Genomic DNA, 21,474 nt, shown 5'->3' on the forward strand with positions numbered 1-21,474 from the left:
AAACAATCTCAGAACGGCCTGGATAAGTCAAAGCGTTTTAAAGTTATGAGCACTTAAAGTGACACTGGTCAGATTTGCAAAAAATGGCCTGGTCCTAAGGTGTAAAAAGGCTGTGTCCCTAAGGGGTTAAGGGTGTTTCAGCTAGGGGGGTTGAAGTGGTTAAGTTGTGACTATACAGTCTTTTCTGTATAGGAGGAGCTGAGCAGATTGAAAGAGATTTGTAGGAAAAGATTCAGTAAACTTTGAATTTCCATTAATCTAAATTTATGTCTGTGCTTGCTGTGTATAGAGAGCTGTCATCACCGATAGGACCACCTCCTTGACTTCAAAACCCAGAATGAGCAAGAATGTGAATGAATAAATTGCAAGTTTTACTGACTCTTTTCTCATAAAACTACATACGTCAGCTGCAAAGTTCACAGAAATGATGAGTGAGAAATCAGACACAGGAGGCTCCTATAAACTTGAAATGCTGGATGGAAGCCGTTGTTTTATCAGGTTCAGGATCTCCGCTAGCTCCAACATGCACCCATTTCCTGTGAGCTGTCTTCTGCGTCTATGCTACTAGGGACGGATCTTGCCTGACAACAGGCAACGGACTGCAAATTAGGTAGAAGTGAGACCCCTAGTGGCCATGTCTTTGCAGCTTTTTTTTTTTTTTAGGTGGGTGCAGGCATATTTTTAAAATGATTTTGAAATTTGCTAGTTACACTATTATCTATTAAATGAAATTGTGTGAAAGTACAGCGACTCTTTTAAAGGATTTGGGTAGATTTAAAGGGGGACAACCCCTTTAAAAGGGAACCAAAGCCAGAATACAAACATATATAAAAAAGAACAACCAACAAAACATAATCTGTCCTTATGTGTTTGTTATCTTCTCTAGTTTCATTAGATATCACAATTGCAGACCATGAAAAAGCGGTCAGGTTTTTCTCTCAGGCAGAAGCCATGCCTTCTACCCCCTCCCTAGACTTCTATGATGCTAGTGCATGGATGCCAGGGGCATCAGTTGACATCACATGCAGAGCGGTATAAGAGGAGAAAACTACAACTCCTGACATGAGCAGACTGTTTATTATGGGGCATAACTGTCCATTACATGGTGAGGGGTATACTATGAGAGTACTACAACTCCCATCATTTCTAGGATGTTGTTATGGTCTGTCGGAGAACATTACAGGAAATGACTGAGAAAAGAATTACCACTTGTAGTATTTGACAACTTATAGAGGCATACCACTAACCTCTCTCAGAACAGTAGCTCGGTCCACATAGTAACATCACACAGGTCCTTCCCCACACTGCATTGCTGAGCTCTGTCTCAGTGGGTAAATGGCTGGATTGGAATGAGCAAGTCACAGAAGCGGGTGATAGATCTCAGTGGAGTGGGGGAATAAAGTGGCTGTGGAGACCAGGGTCTGCTATAGCAATGCCATGAGATTGATCTGCTGTCATTTGTCAGTGTGGTTCCTACCCCATCTCTCCTGAACTTCCTGTCCAGTATGTGTTACATCCTGCTCCTTGACTCAGCCGTTCTGTAGCCATAGATGGAGAAGAATGGGGGAAAGAAACATTTCTTTGCAAGATCTCCTCTAAACTTCATTACTATTACATCTATTTTAAATTTATAAAGTATTGGCGTACCTATGTACACTAGTACTTTCATACATTGTGTTATTATGGCAGATGCAATTGAAGCAGCACAAAAAAAATTGTAGAAAAGGCGGTTGAACACCTCCAGGAAGATAGAATCCAAATCCTCACCAGTACATAGCAAACATGAGGAAGGCAGCCCTCCAATGGATATTCATACTTTTATTTGCCCAGAATTTCCATTGGAGTATGTGCTATGTGTTAATATGACAGGCTGTTGTTGGGGCAACACTGTTCACACTGACTGTTTTACAGTGGAATTTTAGTGTGGAAACCCCCCCCCCCCCCCCCCCCCCAGCAGCCACATCCTCTCTGCCTCCTATACATCTTAATGGGAGACTGCTGAGGATCAATGAGTAGCAGCTTATGGCTGCAGCTGCGCCGAGAAGGGAGATGTTTGTCCTCAGGGCTGCTTCCCATAGGCAGAGAGGACGCAGTTGGCGGCAGGTTTTCTGCATGACTGTCTGCCCCAAAATTCTGCAGTAAAACCTGCTGTGTGAACATGCCCTCAGTGTGCTCTAAAAGCAGGCTTACTGGACAAACAACCCTGGGGTCCTGATTGCACAAGGCGTTCCCTGTATTTATTTGGGTAACCATTGGAACCCAGTAACATAATCAATGGGTGAAGCCCCTTATGATCATGTCTTGGTCAGTGATCAAAGGGTTAGACTTTTGGGATTGGAGGTTATAGTCAAGAGGCTGGTCCAAGATCAGGAGCTGTTAGTAACATCTACTGCAGCAATGCCAAAAGAAGTCACCATAAAGGACCTGTTGTTAAGGAGTTAAATAACCCTTGATTACTGGATCTGGCATCAATATGTTATTGTATTAATGGAAATTTAAATGTATCCATATTGCAGGACTAAGGAGGAAATCCTCCCCGAAGCCCCTTGTGCTGAGTGAGGCAAAGAAACAGCTTATGATATTCAGACTACCTCAGGTCTTGCGGCTGCACCTTAAGCGGTTCAGGTAAGAGTCGCTTTTCACCTATGTTCATATAGTTACAAACGCATAGTTTATGCTTGAGAGAAATGGCTATTACCTCAAACAATATACAATGTGGTACTCCACCAGCAATTGTAAAACCTAGAAAGAGAGGTGAAGCAATGGATATGGTGTGACCATGTGGGGCAAAGTGACAAGAGGTTTAATGTCCTAATTGTCAGGACGCCGGGCAGAGAGGAATAGCATGAAGTGACTGTTGGGCAGAAGGGGTGATGCCCAAAGAAGGGATAGCAGGAACTTCTTCACATGAAGTGAGAATGTTGTTTTTAAATGTCATGTGCAAATTATCGCATTGACATGTACATCTGGTATTATACATGGCAGATGATGGTTGCAATCCCCTGTCATGTCCTCTCCACTTGGATTGAATGGACCAGGCGTAATGACATTTTCACGGCCTGGCCAATCAAAGTGGAAGGGACAGTTGCAGAAAGAGCAAAGCCTCTAGGTGTAATGGAAACGCCCCTGTTGTTCCTAGAAGCTCATTTGCATATATTAGAACATTATTTTTCTCAGCACCGCGGGCACATATGACCATGGGTCCAACACAGACTATTGAGTTGAGATTTATGAAGTATGAATTTTTAGCAATACTTGTTCAATAATCACACAACTAGACTGGTGCAGCCTTTGAGATCATGCAACTGGGTATCAGTCGGTGCAGAGTCACATTAATACTACGTGGCATCTCCCCATGCTGCGATGCAATCTGACACTCTGGCATGGTGATGGTCATACATATGCTAGATACCCTCCTGTGGTATGTCATTCTAAGCTCTTCCAACTTAGATCCATAATTCAATTTTTAGACAAGGGGTGTGTCAGTCTTATATCGATAATGTACAGATCTGCGGCAGAGCTTTTGGAAGGAGCCTCTATTGGAGACTCCAGCAAAAATAAAGGCTGAACTGCCACTGTATGCCTCACACCACCCCAAGTGTGCACCTCGCTTTAAAAGAGTTGTGCTATAAACTACTTTTGCCTCTAAGCAAAGAAACCCTCTAACAACCCTGTGGCTACAACTAAATATCCACTTAATCGTAAAATGTATCTTTTATTATATTTAATAATGATATGCATTCATATATAGTAAACCTGAATGGCTTAAAGGGGTATTCTCATCTTAATGATCACTGTTAAATCTGTTAATGATTTAACAGTGATAATTTTTCTAAATATATCTAATTAACAAATTCCCACCCCTTAGAAGAAAATAAACCTATACTTACCTGACTGTTGTTTTCCGTCTCCCCTGGTTACGGCCACCGGTCTTCTCAGGAATCGCAGTGGCCGCGCGCTGTACTGAATGCGCACGCCAAGGCTGCACATGTGCTATGGTGATTTCTTCCTGGCCAGTATATGGTGATTTCTTCCTGGCCAGTATATGGTGATTTCTTCCTGGCCAAGAAGAAGTCACCAGGATGCATGCGCGGCCTTGGCGTGCACGTTCAGTACAGCGCGCGGCCCAGAGAATACATACAGCAAGATGGAGCCCTCCCCGTGCCGAAACCAGGAAGTGGACGGCGTGCCGGGAGCAAACAAGTATCAAATAGCGCGTTGAGAATACCCCTTTAACACCTCATTAAATCACCAACCCACAAACCAGGGTCTGTGAGGTGTTAGGCCATTCCTGATAACTATACAGACACTTGTGAGCAGTGCTGCAGACGTCCTGCCAGAGTGTTTGATATGTGTCTCTGCATGTCATTGGAGTCATTACCAGTGTGTAGCTCTCACGTATAACAGGTCATTGGAGTCATTACCAGTGTGTAGCTCTCACGTATAACAGGTCACTGGAGTCATTACCAGTGTGTAGCTCTCACGTATAACAGGTCACTGGAGTCATTACCAGTGTGTAGCTCTCACGTATAACAGGTCACTGGAGTCATTACCAGTGTGTAGCTCTCACGTATAACAGGTCACTGGAGTCATTACCAGTGTGTAGCTCTCACGTATAACAGGTCACTGGAGTCATTACCAGTGTGTAGCTCTCACGTATAACAGGTCACTGGAGTCATTACCAGTGTGTAGCTCTCACGTATAACAGGTCACTGGAGTCATTACCAGTGTGTAGCTCTCACGTATAACAGGTCACTGGAGTCATTACCAGTGTGTAGCTCTCACGTATAACAGGTCACTGGAGTCATTACCAGTGTGTAGCTCTCACGTATAACAGGTCACTGGAGTCATTACCAGTGTGTAGCTCTCACGTATAACAGGTCACTGGAGTCATTACCAGTGTGTAGCTCTCACGTATAACAGGTCACTGGAGTCATTACCAGTGTGTAGCTCTCACGTATAACAGGTCACTGGAGTCATTACCAGTGTGTAGCTCTCACGTATAACAGGTCACTGGAGTCATTACCAGTGTGTAGCTCTCACGTATAACAGGTCACTGGAGTCATTACCAGTGTGTAGCTCTCACGTATAACAGGTCACTGGAGTCATAACCAGTGTGTAGCTCTCACATATAACATGTTGCTAAGATGATTCGCCAGCTTAGGCTACTTTCACATCTGCGTTTTTGTTTGATCTGTCATGGATCAGCAAAAAAACGCTTCCGTCTTGATAATACAACTGCTGCATCTGTTATGAATGGATCCGGTTGCATTATCTCTAAAATCAATCAGAATGGCCCCAATGGACAATCCATCACAAAAGCTGGGACAGAGCAGCGTGGGGGGTGGAGCAAGCTTTTAGAACAGATTTGTGCCTCTCTTCTATGTCCCGTCCCCCGCCCCCCAACAATATTTTGCATGCAATCAGTCGTTAAAAGCAGAATGCCAAAGAGGACTCGATGCTGGAGGAAAGATAACGCCCTCTGTCCGCTCCACCCCCCATGGACTACGGACATGTGATAGCAGGCAGCGTCTCCCCTGACATACGGAAACTGCATACCGCATTCAGCTCATTTACCTCTAAAATAGCCAAGATGGATCAGTCACTAAAACCATTGCAAGTCAATGGGGGACAAATTAATTTCCTTTTGTGCCAGAGAAAACTGATCCGTCTTGGATCTGTCTTGCTCTGCACCCCATTGCGGACAGAAAAACGCTGCTTTCTAGTTTGGTCCATTTAAAACAAGACTGATGAAAAAATATTTGCAAGTGGTGGTTTTTACGCTACCCTACTTTTCTGAAAGTGGGCGTGACAAGGGCAGGAAGGGGGCACTGCCAGCAGCCGCAAGACATTTATCTTCATTTGTACCAGTTTTCTGTCGCAAATGAAGCCAGAATTCTACAGCAGCTTTGAGCTGTCGTAGATTTCTGTCTTGGCGCACAGACTGCCAGAGAATGTGCCTAATATATGAAAAGGTATGCGCCTCATTATATATTAGGCTACTTTCACACTCACGTTTGGCACGGATCCGTCATGGATCTGCATAGACGGATTTGTTCAGATAATACAACCGCATGCATCTGTTCAGAACGGATCCTTTTGTACTATCTGTAACAGAGCCACGACGAACACCATTGAAAGTCAATGGAGGACGGATATGTTTTCTATTGTGCTATATTTTGTCAGTGAAAATGTTTGCCTCAGTTTCATCAGAAGGACACCAAAGTGGAATGGAGACTGAACTCATGAAAACTGATGCATTCTGAGCAGATATTTATCCATTCAGAATGCATTAGAATGCGAACCGATCCGTTTTGGACCGCTTGTGAGAGACCTGAACGGATCTTGCAAACGGAAAGCCAAAACGCGGGTGTGAAAGTAGACTTGTTTTCTACCCTTAAGTGCATACATTGCAAATCTTGCTAAAGTGCTACACTATTACTGCATACATTTTGCCTTTACTGGTGTGGTCAGCCAGCTTCTTTAACCACTTCACATCCGCTCATCGGATAGAAACGTCCTATGGGTGGATGTTTATCTCTGAATGGACGTTCTGGAACGTCCATTCAGAGATAGCAGCTGAACGCTGTGTGTAAAATAAAAAAAAGGGTTTTAAAATAAAAAAAATTAAACACAAACCATTAAGTAATAAATATAAAAAAAAAGGTAAATATAAAAAATGAAATAAAATAGACATATTTGGGATTGCCACGTCCGTAACGACCGGCTCTATGAATATATCTCATGATCCACCCCGTCCGATAAACACCATAAAATAAAAACTAAAAAAAAAAAAAAAAAGCAATTTTTGTCACCTTACATCACAAAAAGTGCAACATCAAGTGATCAAAAAGCGCATGTCCCACAAAATGGTACCAACAAAACTGTCACCTTAACCCGCCAAAAAATTAGCCCCATCGTAAGAAAATCGCTCAAAAGATAAAAAAAAAATAGAGCTCTCATGTGATAAAAATATCACATGACCTAACCCCTCAGATGAACACCGTAAAAATTATAAAATAAAAACAGTGCCAAAAAGCCATTTTTTTTGGTCACCTAACAGCAAGCGATCAAAAAAGGCCTATGCCCCCCATAATAGTACCAATCAAACCGTCGCCTCAATCTGCAAAAATTTAGACCATAACTAAGAAAATAAAAAAAGCTATGGCTCTCTGACTATGGAGACACTAAAACATAATATTTTTTTTTTGGTTTCAAAAATGCTATTGTGTAAAACTTAAATAAAAAAAGTATACATATTGGGTATTGCCACGTCAGTAATGATCTGCTGTATAAAAATATCACATGACTTAACCCCCTCAGGTGAACACTGTAAAAATAAATAAATAAAAACTGTGCTAAAACAACCAATTTTTTTGGGGTCAACTTGCCCCATAAAGTGTAATAATGAATGATCAAAGAATCCGATGTACCCAAAAATGGTACCAATAAAAACTATCGTCAGAAAAGAAATAAAAACAAATAAAATAAATATGGCGTTCAGAAAATGGAGACACACAAACATAATTTTTTTTTCAAAAATGCTTTATGATGTAAAACTGAAACAAAGAAAGTAGACATATTTGATATCATTGCATTTGTAACAACCTGCTCTATAAAAATAGCACATGATCTACCCTCTCAGATGACTGTTGTAAAAAAAAACAAAAAAAAAAAACAGTGCCACAAAAAAACGTAATATAGAGCAATAAAAATCATATGTACCCCAATATGGTACCAATAAAACTGGCACCTTTTATCCCCTAGTTTCCAAAATGGGGTCATTTTTGGGGGGAGTTTCTACTGTAAGGGTGCATCAGGGGGGCTTCAAATGGGACATGGCCTCTAAAAACCAGTTCAGCAAAATCTGCCTTCCAAAAACCATACGGCGCTCCTTTCCTTCTGTGCCCTGCCATGTACCCTTATATCAGTTTACGACCACATGTGGGGTGTTTCTGTAAACAGCAGAATCAGGGTAATAAATATTGAGTTTTGTTTGGCTGTTAACCCCGGATGTGTTAAAGAAAAAAATTGATTAAAATGGAAAATCTGCCCAAAAAGTTAAATTTTGAAATTTGATCTCAATTTTCCTTTAATTCATGTGGAACACCTAAAGGGTTAACAAAGTTTGTCAAATCAGTTTTGAGTAACTTGAGAGGTGTAGTTTCTACAATGGGGTAATTTTTGGGTGGTTTCTAATATTTAAGCCCCACAAGGAGACTTCAGACCTGAACTGGTCCTTAAAAAGTGGGTTTTGGAAATTTTCTTAAAAATGCTAAGAATTGCTTCTAAAATTCTAAGCCTTGTAACGTCTTAAAAAAAATAAAAATAAATATGACATTTACTAAATGATGCCAACATAAAGTAGTCATATGGGGAATGTTAAGTAGTGAAATATTTTATGAGGTATCACTTTCTGTTTTAAAAGCAGAGAATTTGACATTTTGAAAATTGCGAATTTTAAACACAATGTGTCACAAGAAAACAGTCTCCGAATGGCCTGGATAAGTAAAAGCGTTCCAAGTTATTACCACATAGTTTCAGATTTGCAAAATTAGGCTCTATCAGGAAGAGGGGAAATGGCTCGGATGTGAAGTGGTTAATGGTAGCTGAGGATGCACACATTGGTGTTTAGGGAAATCTAGCTGATTCAGCAGCCCTGCCTTTACGCTGGGTTCACACCTGAGCGTTTTACAGCGCGTTCCTACGCGCTGTAAAACGCACAACAGGCAAGAACCAATGATTCCCTATGGGAATGGTTCTCACCTGGGCGTTTTACAGCGCGTACGATCGCGCTGTAAAACGCCCGACGCTCAAACAAGTGCTTGAGCTTTTTTTTGGGCGTTTGTCGCGCGTTCCCGAATTTCTATGTGCGGGAACGCGCGACAATGTGTGAACGCCAGTCTCTGTATGCGCGATTGTAAACGCCCGTACAATCGCGCATACAGAGCGCTCGTTTCAGAACGCTCAGGTCTGAACCCAGCGTTAGTGTTCTTCATATTGACAGTAAGCATCGGCTGTATAGGCAAGCTAACGCTGCAAAAGATAGTGTGTGTCCTTTCTTTGGCTGCCCAACGTGTATCGCGTTTTGCTGTTTGTGGTCCACAAAATTGACACTTTCTGTGAATGCACCCTTATCTTGTCAATAGTTCCACCCATTTTTTATGCATATTAATTAAAGGATAACTGTCACATTTAGACCCTAATTTCAATTTTCATATATGTAGTTACTAATAACAACATGATATTCCAGAATCAGTTACTATTAGAATGACTTACCCCATATTTAATAAGATTCAGCTATTAGCAACCAGTCTGCATAAAACTGCAATTTCCCTATTCAGTTAAGATGGCCACCACTACCTTCACCCTGAGGCTAATCCCGCCTGCCCTCACTAGCCAGTAACAATTGCCCCCCAAAAGTGTCAGTAACCAGAGCCCTCCCCCCTAAAGGGTTAAGCTCCTGCGGCACAAAGGGGTCCTCTTATCACATGTTGCTTTCATGTATACACTGAGCAGATGGCAGATCTCCCTTCCCTGCTTCAACTCTGCTTCAACTCTGCATACTCCAGCTCTGCTGAGTGAGGGAGCGTCTGCCAAGTGCAGGGACAGGGAGAAGTACACATGGCCCAGGCACTGTTATCAGCTGCTGGGGAGGACCTGGCTTTAATCATTTACTTACAGTCCCTGGCTGTCAGGAATGTGACCTTGCACGCAGCCTGCGTGCTCTGTCCGCACAGGTAAAAATAGGCAGTACAGGGAACACAAATGTGGAATTAAGGGGGAATTGAATACACAGTGAAAAGTTGAAATAGGGCCACCAAGGTGATATTAATCGCCACAATCCAATACTCCCCCAAAAAATAAAAAATTACGAAAGTTATCCTTTACAGATGCATTTTTAGATTAAAGGGGTTGTCTCATCTCAGACAATGTGGGCATATCGCTAGTATATGCCTCTGTTGTCTTATAGCGGTGAGACCTGCACCTATCTCCTAAACCAGTGGTGCACAACCTGCAGCCCTTGATATTCTTCTGTGTGGCCCCCAACCATCTGGTGACAGACATATATGTGTATGTCTTGTGGCTGCTCACATTTGAGCAGGGGGCGAGGTATGGCGTGAAGCTGTACAAAATTTGTGAGAGTACCTCAGGGTACACTTAGAAATTTCATGTGTACGAGGGGCAAGATTCCCGTATTCAACCCCCAGAATGTCCCCCCACTCTGGGTGTAAGCGGGAAACTCGTGTGGGACCTTATGTACCCACTGCTAGATAAGGGTTACCACTTGTACGTGGATAACTTTTATACTAGCATTCCCTTGTTCAGGTCCCTTGCCGCCAGATCCACGTTCGCTTGTGGGACCGCGTGGAAAAATCAGCGTGGCCTCCCTGCCCACCCCCTCCAGGTAACTATCCCCAGGGGTAAGACTTGTGCCCTTACTAGTGGAAACCTGTTGCTGTCCACAATCCACGGTAACCGCACCACCCCCGTCTCTGTGCGAGGTACCGTGGCAACGGTCCTCAAGTCCAATTGTATCTTCGACTACAATCGGTATATGGGAGGAGTTGATCTCTCTGATCAAGTCCTCAAGCCATATAATGCCATGCGCAAAACCCGGGCATAGTACAAAAAAGTTGCGGTCTACTTGGTACATGTTGCCTTGTACAACTCTTTTGCGCTGTCCCGGATCGCTGGCAGCACAGGGACATTCCTCCAATTCTATGAGGCAGTCCTCAAAGACTTGATTTTTTTTTTCAGACCGGGAGAAAGCAGGCCGGAGTACCTCGGGAATTGGAGGCGCCCGGATCGTCCCTGGCCAACATTTTCCAGGTGTGGTCCCCCATACTGGAAAGAAGGGATGAACCCAAAAAAGATGCAGTGTGTCACCAGAGGGGGATATGGAAGGACACCACCACTCAATGTGACACTTGCCCCAATCATCCGGGCCTCTGTGTTATCGATTGCTTCAGGTTTCAGGAAGTATCACACTTCCATGGAGTACTACATTTTTATAATACCCAACAGTCCCCTAGAGAACATAAAAAACTATGGCTCTCACACTTTGCAGACACGGAGACAATTTTTTTTTTCTCCAAAAATATTATTTTTAGTGCAGGCATCCTCAAACTGTGGCCCTCCAGATGTTGTAAAACTATAACTCCCAGCATGCCCAGACAACCTACAGCCATCAGCAGGGCATGGTGGGAATTATAGTTTTACAACATCTGGAGGGCCGCAGTTTGGAGACACTAAGCAGGCATCCTCAAAGTCTGAGAGCCATACATATTGGGCATTGCAATGTCCGTAAAAATCTTCTCTATAAAAATAACATTTAACCAACCCCCCTTTCCCCCGATGAACAGCGTTAAAAAAGGTAAAAAAAAAATGCTATTTTTTTGTCACCTAACAGCACAAAAAGTTTAATGGCGAGCAATCAAAATGTCATATGCACCCCCAATTAGTGCCAATAAAAAATCTAATCCCGCAAAAAATGAGCCCCTACATTAGATAGTCACCAAACTATAAAAAAAATAAACTGTAGCTCCCAGGCTGTAGAGATGCTAAAATAATTTTTGGGGGTTCCTAAAATGATGATATAGTGTAAAATCGAAATAAACTTTAAAATGTAGACACATTGGGTATCGCCCCGTCCGTAAGAATCTGCCCTATAAAAATAACATTTGACCAAACCCCTCGGATGAACAGCGTTAAAAATTTTAAATAAAAACGGTGCCGAAACACCCATTTTTTTTGGGGCAAAATTTCCATTTGAATCCTTTTTTCCGGTAATAAAGCAAGGTTTAACAGCCAACAAAACTAAATATTTATTGCCCTGATTCTGTAGTTTGCAGAAACACCCCCACAAGTATACACTTACTGCCTCACTGCCAGTGGCCGTCGCAGGAATTCCAGGGCTCCTTAGTAACAATGTCTGCCTGGAAGAGGCAGTGAGGCAGTGAAGCCACATTGTTGCTCATTGAAGTCCTTCTTGAAGTAGTCCCTCATTGACCACCACCGTTGTAGAACACACTCTCCTTCATTAAACAAAGAAAATTAATACAGTCAAAATTTATGGATACCCATGTGCAACTACCAAAAATACAACAACCAAGAAATACAATTTCTGCAATGAAAGAATACTTACAACACTACTCCTTCTCCCATTCAAGGTCCTCCCAGGAGGGTATCAGAGTGATGCACCCCCCCCCCCCCCCAGAGTCGTCAGGTTGCTATATGGTCAGCATGTCTGTGTTTGGTGTGGGCCCACAATGGTGGTCCAGCCTCCACTGGTTGGATCAGATAGTCATCCATGTAAGACATGTATTCCTTCTCATGTTCCCTGGTAGAGACTTGGTAACGCTCTAGTTAAAAAAAAAAATTATATATATATATATATATATATATATATATATATATATATATATATATATATATATCTTTAGACAATACAAATTTACATTATAAAAAAATAACTATTTTGTCACAGGATTGCATATTTGCAGTCAGTAGGCATGTAGGACGGGTAAAGTCATCAGTGTTGATGATTGTATTAACCGCCTAACGCAGGATTGCGGTCCGGAGGCGGCTGTTTCAGGCAGAGTCACGCATCTATGCGTCGTATGGCGAGACACGAGACTTCCTGTGAACGCGTGTTCACAGGAACTGCAGGTAAGCGAGTGGATCTACAGCCTGCCAGCGGCGATCATTCGCTGGCAGGCTAAAGATGCAATTTTTTTTAACCCCTAACAGATATATTAGACACTGTTTTGACAACAGCGTCTAATATACCTGCTACCTGGTCCTCTGGTGGTCCTTTTTGCTTGGATCGACCACCAGAGGACACAGGCAGCTCTGTAATAAGTAGCACAACACTACACTACACCCCCCCCCCCCCGTCACTTATTAACCCCTGATCACCCCATATAGACTCCCTGATCACCCCCCTATCATTGATCATATAGACTCCCTGTAAGGCTCCATTCAGACGTCCGTATGTGTTTTACGGATCCATGGATCGGATCCGCAAAAGACATACGGACGTCTAAATGGAGCCTTGCAGGGGGGTGATCACCCCATATAGACTCCCTGATCACTCCTCTGTCATTGATCACCTCCCTGTAAGGCTCCATTCAGACGTCCGTATGTGTTTTGCACATACGGACCTCTAAATGGAGCCTTACAGGGGGGTGATCAATGACGGGGGTGATCAGGGAGTCTATATGGGGTAATCACCCCCCTGTAAGGCTCCATTCAGACGTCCGTATGTGTTTTGTGGATCCGCAAAACACGGACACCGCGGATCCGAAAAACACATACAGACGTCTGAATGGAGCCTTACAGGGGGGTGATCAATTACAGGGTGGTGATCACCCCATATAGACTCCCTGATCACCCCCCTGTCATTGATCACCCCCCTGTAAGGATCCATTCAGACATTTTTTGGGCACAAGTTAGCGGAAATTGATATTTTTTTAAAATTTTTATTTTTTTTCATTATAATCTCACATGAACTCACCATACCCCTCACGGAATCCAAATGCGTATTTTTTTTTTTAGACATTTATATTCGACTTCTCACGCTTTAGGGCCCCTAAAATGCCAGGGCAGTATAAATACCCCACATGTGACCCCATTTCAGAAAGAAGACACCCCAAGGTATATTGGGGTCCATGAAAGATTGAACTTTTTGTCCCAAGTTAGCGGAAAGGGAGACTTTGTGAGAAAAAACAAAAAAAAATCTATTTCCGCTAACTTGTGCCCAAAAAAAAAATCTTCTATGAACTCGCCATGCCCCTCATTGAATACCTTGGGGTGTCTTCTTTCCAAAATGGGGTCACATGTGGGGTACTTATACTGCCCTGGCATTTTAGGGGCCCTAAAGAGTGAGAAGAAGTCTGGGATCCAAATATCTAAAAAATGCCCCCCTAAAAGGAATTTGGGCCCCTTTGTGCATCTAGACTGCAAAAAAGTGTCACACATGTGGTATCGCCGTACTCAGGAGAAGTAGGGCAATGTGTTTTGGGGTGTCTTTTTACATATGCCCATGCTGGGTGAGAGAAATAGCTCACTATAATGACAACTTTTGTATAAAAAAAAATGGGAAAAGATGACTTTTAGAGAGATATTTCTCTCACCCAGCATGGGTATATGTTAAAATACACCCCAAAACACATTTCCCTACTTCTTCAGAGTACGGCGATACCACATGTGTGACACTTTTTTGCAGCTTAGGTGGGCAAAGGGGCTCACATTTCAAAGAGCACCTTTAGGATTTCACAGGGCATGGGCATGTGTAAAAAGACACTCCAAAACACATTGCCCAACTTCTCCTGAGTACGGCGATACCACATGTGTGACACTTTTTTGCAGCCTAGGCTGGCAAAGGGGCCCAAATTCTAAAGAGCACCTTTAGGATTTCACAGGGCATTTTTTTACCCATTTTGATTTCAAACTACTTCTCACGCATTAGGGCCCCTAAAATGCCAGGGCAGTGTAACTACCCCACAAGTGACCCCATTTTGGAAAGACACCCCAAGGTATTTCGTGATGGGCATAGTGAGTTCATGGAAGTTTTTATTTTTTGTCACAAGTTAGTGGAATATGAGACTTTGTAAGGAAAAAAAAATATATATCATTTTCTGCTAACTTGTGACAAAAAATAAAAAGTTCTATGAACTCACCATGCCCATCAGCGAATACCTTAGGGTGTCTACTTTCTGAAATGGGGTCATTTGTGGGGTTTTTCTACTGTCTGGGCATTGTAGAACCTCAGGAAACATGACAGGTGCTCATGTTTCAAAAAGCGGAAATTTACATTTTTGTACCATAGTTTGTAAACGCTATAACTTTTACCCAAACTTTTTTTTTGTTTTTGTTTTTTTTATCAAAGACATGTAGAACAATAAATTTAGAGAAAAATGTGTATAGAAATGTATTTATTTTTATTTTTTTTATTTTACAACTGAAAGTGAAAAATGTCATTTTTTGAAAAAATTTCGATTAATAACAGAAAAAGTAAAAATGTCAGCAGCAATGAAATACCACCAAATGAAAGCTCTATTAGTGAGAAGAAAAGGAGGTAAAATTCATTTGGGTGGTAAGTTACATGACCGAGCAATAAACTGTGAAAGTAGTGTAGTGCAGAACTGTAAAAAGTGGTCTGATCATTAAGGGTGTTTAAGCTAGGGGAGCTGAGGTGGTTAAAGGGCATCTGTCAGCAGATTTTTACCTATGAAACTGGCTGTCCTGTTGCATGTGTGCTTCATATTTGGCCACATTGCACAGAAAAATTAAATTGTAATATATGCAAATGAGCCTCTAGGAGCAACGGGTGTGTTGCTGTTATACCTAGAGGCTCCAGTTCCTATGCAATTGCTGCACCCTCTGCACTTTGACAGGAACCGGCAATGAAAAATGTCATCATACCATACCTTGTCAACCAAAGTGCAGAAGGCATAGCAGTTTCAGAGAAATCGGAGCCTCTAGGTGTAACAGCAACACCGCCGTTGCTCCTAGAGGCTCATTTGCATATATTAAAACATAATTTTTCTCAGCAATGCGGGCACATATGAACATGGGACACAGATGCCTTCAGCTGCCAAGTGCACATGTAACCGGTCAGCCAGGGTCAGAGGTACAAATCTGCTGACAGATGCCCTTTAATATTGCTGGGTCCAATTTTTATTTTAATTATTATTATTATTATTATTATTATTATTGTTTTTTTAACAACACATAGGACTCAGCAGTTCACATAACAGGATATATTCAACCTCCAACTTAAGCACACAAAAAAAAAACTACAAGGGCACTGTTGATGGTAGAGTATGAAAATGGCTAGAAATTGGACTATCCAAACAGCGATGTGTTGTTGTTTTTTTTTTTTTTTTTTTAACACACCGATCTGCACAGAATGATGGCCACAACAATAATCTGGACAATTATGGAGAAAGTACCTGGCAAGATTATGCAGGGTTTGGACTAAGGGGTAAGTGTGGGATGGTGGTTGATAATGGCACACAAGTGGCAATGTGAGATCCAGGTCAAAACAATCAGTGGTCTTATACAAGAGTAAAATACATGCACTGCTGGATGATTAAAAGAAAAGCTATAAAAATACTGACACAGCACCGACCACAGCGAGCTCCCCAGCGACCTCTGGTACTGGTACCTGGAAGACCTCTTTGCCAAACAGGTTGGGCAGTGTCCTGAAAAAAATGCTGACATAATTTTTACGCACTCTTAGGATAGGTTCACACAGATGTGTAAGGCTTCTTTCACACCAACATTAGGCTTGTACTAATGCTTTCACATGTGTGTTGCCAGAAGCCAGGCCACGATTACTATAATGGGGAGAGGCAGGAGATGAGGCCGCAGTACGAGTGCAAGCGTTAGTATGGATTAGGCAGGCTGTTCTCCTGCTGGAACAGCCTGCCTGACAGACCTAATGCTAGTGTGAAAGAAGCTTAAAATAGATTTTCCTTCAATGTATTCAACTGGTAATCAGTGGGTTCAAAATCGGAACTACTTCACTCTTCTGGAAAATCCTCCTCCAAAAACAAATACAAAAAAAGATCTATCTGAACCTTATTGCATTTCAGCACTTGAATGGGGCTGAGCTGCAGCTAGTCCATGTGACTGATGTGAGGTCACATGGCCTAAGAAGAGCCCGCAGCGCTCATTGAGCGTCAGCCTCTTCTAACAGCTGATCGGTGAGTGTCCAGAGGATAGGTCATTAATATAAACTCCCGGATAACCCCTTTGAATACTCCCCATATAACCGATAGACATACTATTTTTTTTCCTTTCCCTTTCCTGCAGCCCTTCTAATTTGTAGAATTCCCATCAATAAGGATTGTGCAGCCTGTGACACACAATAGTTTTGCGTATTAGGCTACTTTCACACTAGCGTTTCACGGATCCGTTTGAAGGGCATTTCAAACGGATCCGTCAATAAACTGACTAAACGGAGCCAAACGGAAGCCATTCAGATGGATCCGTCTGTATTACGGATCCGTTTGTCACGTTGGTTTCCGTTTTGTCATCCGTTTAGCGGATCCGTTTTGGAAGGAAAAGCATCTCTAGGTTCCATCTTCATGTATTCAGATCTGTAGGGTTGTAATGCTCCTATATTTCTCCAGGGCCATCTTGTTGAAGTTCCAAAGCTGGTCCGACTTTGATAATGGACCACACCTTTCGGACTCTTGTACACGACTACATGCACTTAAAGATGTATAGTGTTCGTTAGCGGGCCATATGTTCCTGATCGTCATTGATCGTGGGTACAGGAGTACAGAGCATCATGATGCTGACCATGTTGTGCCGCAAACTGGGCTATTGTCCCGCACTCATATGATCTATTAGTGCAAGACTATATCCCCGCGGGCAGCTCAACTTGCACAGGATGATTGTACACTATGATGCTGTGTACTCTCGTGCGCACGATCAATGCCACTACGGGACATATGGCCCGCTCACGGACCGTATGTCTCTTGTGGCATACAGTCATGTGCAAGAGGCCTTAAAGGGGTTTTCTCATCTCATACAATGGGGGCATACCACTTTAAGATATACCTACATTGTCTTATAGGTGCGGGTCCCACGGCTGGTACCCTCACATATATTGAGAACGAAGCCAAGAAAGTAGATGAGGTCGCACTGTGCTGCCGCCTTCCATTCATTTCTATGGGAGAGTCGGGGATTAGCGCTTGGTGGTGGACATACCATGGGAAATGTGTCCTACAGCTACAGTGCTCCCCGCTCCGTTCTCAATATAGGTGCCAATGTTACCCACACCTATCAGACAATGGGGGCATATTCAAGTGAAATCCCCCCATTGTCTGTGTGAATACCCCTTTAAAAACTGTATGTCCCTTGCGTGTCCCTTGTGGTAATCACACTAGTTATATTAGCGTCATCGGGAAATCATTAAACGTTAAAATCACAATTTATTAATGAATTCCTGATGATGCTGACGGACCGTGACTCCCACAAGGGCTCATATGAAAGGGCACAAGATTGAACAATGAACAAGCATTTGCTTGTTCATGTGCCAATCATAGGGTCTACGATCAATAAAGAGCCAAAATTTAGCTCATTATTGATGGTCAGGTTTTCATGATTTCCCATGACTCGTTCTCTAGCATGATCTTAAACTCATGCAACTGCTCGGGCATCATTGAGTCCATCAAACCGATCATGCTTAGCCCATAATGGTAGTTTGGGCTGCGTTGATACGTCGACTCCGCCCCCTCCCAGCGGCGAATCAAGTCAGCACCAAACTCCATCTGATGTTGGGCAAAACCTTCTAGAGCGTCGGAAACGACCTCTACAACGTTCGCATAATCGGCTCGACTTGGCCTACCGGATCTCTGCCCGCTCACCAGGGCTCTCAAATTTTGACGGAAACCTAAGAGCCTCTGTTGAGTGGAGGGACCCGGTAGGGGACCCGGATTATCCTGAGCCGATGCATGAGGGACAGGAGGGCTGGCGCTGGCGATCTGTTCCGGTTCCGCCTCAGGAGGTTGGTCAGGCTCCCGAGTGCTGCTGGCACTTCTGTAGAAAAAAAAAAAAAAGGAAAGTTAGGAATTGTTCTTTAAATAAAACATCCATGTTCTATGCCAGTGTTTCCCAACCAGTGTGCCTCCAGCTGTTGCAAAACTACAACTCCCAGCATGCCTGAACAGCCTTTGGCTGTGCGGGCATGCTGGGAGTTGTAGTTTTGCAACAGCTGGAGGCACACTGGTTGGGAAACACTGTTCTATGCTATGTCTACCGTATACCATAGGGGGCTGGCCAAAACAGGGGAGCCAAACGCTCCACTGTCTCAGACAGCCCCTTACAGTCAGACGGAGAGAACAGTTGTCCCTCTGACTGTGGGGGGCTGGCCAAACCAGGGGAGCCAAACGCTACCCTGTCTCAGACAGCCCCTTTACAATGTATTTTTTAAACAGTTGTTATAAATATTTACCTTTTTGGTGCCATTGCCTTTCGTAGGAACCCCAGGGCCGCCGTATGGATGTAGGTGGTCCCTGAGGTTCCTCCGGAGCCACTCGGGGCCTGACCCTCCTTGTTGTAATCCCTCCTGAAGCGGTCCTGGATAGATCGCCAACGCGTTATAACCAGTTTGACTATCGAAAAAAACAATAAAAACTAAAATCAGCATGATGAAAGGAAAAGAACAATATTTTAATGTATTAAAATACATATTGTTTTACTTACCATATTTCTCCTGAGCCGTCGCATCTAGATCCCCCCCAGGTCTCAAAAATTTCAGCAGAGATGTCCCTCCAGAGCCGCTGGGTGCGGCGATGGTCGGAGTGGTCCCATAATGCTGGACGCGCCTCCACCAGTTGGATGAGGAGCAGGTTATCTATGCTCGGAACCCCGAACTCCTCATCTTCCCTGGTGGAGCCTACTGAACCCTGAAAAAAAGGAAATACAAAATTTAATGTAAATCCTAATACAAAATGCTAATTAAAACTACTAAATTCAATACTTACACGTCTACGACCGCCACGCTCATTCCCGCGGACTCTGGAGGCGACTGGGGGATCCTCGCTGGCGGCTCTAGGTGCAGATTGCTAATACAAATAAAACATTTTTAGAAGACTGTACTTAAATAAAAAATTTTTTACGAAATCTATATATTCATATACTTACTTCTTGATAGCCCTGGTCCGGGCTTGGTCCACCTACCCTGGATGCTGGTGATGCGGCAGGTGAGCTGGCCCCGGCAGCGCCGCCCACTTCGGGAGAGCCCTCCGCAGATGATGAAGAAGAAATCTATAATAAGAGAACATACTGATTAATGCAACGAATCAAACAGTAAAAACTTCCAAGTGTTGATTTTATACTTACCGGCCACTGGATACGGCGGCGCCTTCTGGGTGGGTTACTCCAGTCTATGGCGGATGTCTTCTTTGACATCTGTACGCAACAGAATACCAGACAAAATGCAGATAACGTTAAAGGAACTTGTAGAGCACTATTTCCTCATATATCAACAATTTTTTTTTTTTTTTTTATACATACTTTTTAAAATATAGATCTCTGCTTGCCCACCGCAGATGTCTCTTTCAATTATTATATTATTTTTTTTTGGATCGACCCTAATAATAAAATGATTTAAAAAATTAATCCGACAGGAGCCATAATCCCTCCAAGTGCGCATAGTGCAAGCAGCCCCCCACAATGACATCAGGCCCCCCAGTTCCAAACAACTTTCCCACAGTGACCTCAGCAGCCCCCACAGTTCCAGCCACAAACACCCCCGCAGTGCCAGAAGCACCGCACAGTTCCAGCCACAAAAACCCCTGCAGTTCCAGAAGCACCGCACAGTTCCAGCCACAAAAAAACCTGCAGTTCCAGAAGCACCGCTCATTTCCAGCCACAAACACCCCTGCAATGCCAGCAAACCGTACAGTTCCAGCCACAAACACCCTCGCAGTGCCAGCAGCAAACAAAGTTCTAGCCACAAACACCCCCGCAGTGCCAGAAGCACCGCACAGTTCCAGCCACAAACACCCCCGCAGTGCCAGCAGCAACCACAGTTCCAGCCACACACGCCCCCCCAGTGCCAGAAGCCCCCCATAAAGGCAGCCCACACCACCAGTGCCAGCGGCTCCCACTGTTCCAGACGCACACACCCCTTCCCAAGTGCCAGCAGCCCCCCCCACCCTAGAAATAGAGAGAGAGAGAGGGGGGGGATGGATGGATAGATAGTAAAAAAAGAAAGATAGACAAACAGACAAAACTTCATATACTTACCAGTCTCACCAAGTCGATGATCCAAAATGGCCGACGATGAGGGGGAGGGACAGAAAGTTACTGGGCATGCGCAGAAACGTGAACGGTTTCTAACGTGTCAAAGCGGAGCCAGGACAGATGGATCCGTCCCCATTGACTTCCATTGTAAGTCTGAACGGATCCGCACGGCCAGACGGCGTTTGAGCGGAACGGAGGCCAAACGCTGCCAGACTGATGCATTCTGAGCGGATCCTTATCCACTCAGCATTGGGGCAGTACGGATCCGTTCGGGGCCGCTTGTGAGAGCCTTTGAACGGAACTCGCAAGCGGAGCCCCGAACGCAAGTGTGAAAGTAGCCTTAATAGGTTATTTTTTTTATATCCTTCATGTGTTCAGTAATGGTATACACTTGTTCTCCATTACACAGGTGGTCTGGCCGTAATCACCGTGAGAAAATTGGAGTCCATGTGTTCTTTGACCAAGTGTTGAACATGGAACCATACTGTAGGGGTTCATTGTCTCCCTCTGATCCAGGGACATATCTGTATGACCTTTCTGCAGTAGTAATGCATCATGGTAAAGGGTTTGGTTCCGGACACTACACTGCATACTGCTACAACACAGAGGGCGGTGAGCACTTTTTTTTAATATATATATATATATATATATATATATATATATATATTTATTTATTTTCCCAATTTTCCCCAGCAAGTTTTGTGT

At 43.5% G+C, this 21,474-nt stretch overlaps 1 protein-coding gene across 2 annotated transcripts in view; it reads left to right on the forward strand.

Moving 5' to 3' along the window:
• The window catches only part of USP49 (ubiquitin specific peptidase 49), a 120,167-nt gene that overhangs the window by 95,329 nt on the left and 3,364 nt on the right, over positions 1 to 21,474 (forward strand). Inside the window, exons 4-5 of one of the 2 annotated variants that reach the window (XM_044288296.1) lie at positions 2,517 to 2,625; positions 21,179 to 21,381. In XM_044288296.1, coding sequence (XP_044144231.1) covers positions 2,517 to 2,625; positions 21,179 to 21,381 — 312 coding nt within the window. Of the gene's footprint in view, positions 1 to 2,516; positions 2,626 to 15,742; positions 15,853 to 21,178; positions 21,382 to 21,474 lie in introns of those variants that run through there. The other variant, XM_044288297.1, reaches the window with a different exon arrangement.

The sequence above is a fragment of the Bufo gargarizans genome, chromosome 3, assembly GCF_014858855.1.
Source record: "Bufo gargarizans isolate SCDJY-AF-19 chromosome 3, ASM1485885v1, whole genome shotgun sequence".
NCBI classification, from domain to species: Eukaryota; Metazoa; Chordata; class Amphibia; order Anura; family Bufonidae; genus Bufo; species Bufo gargarizans.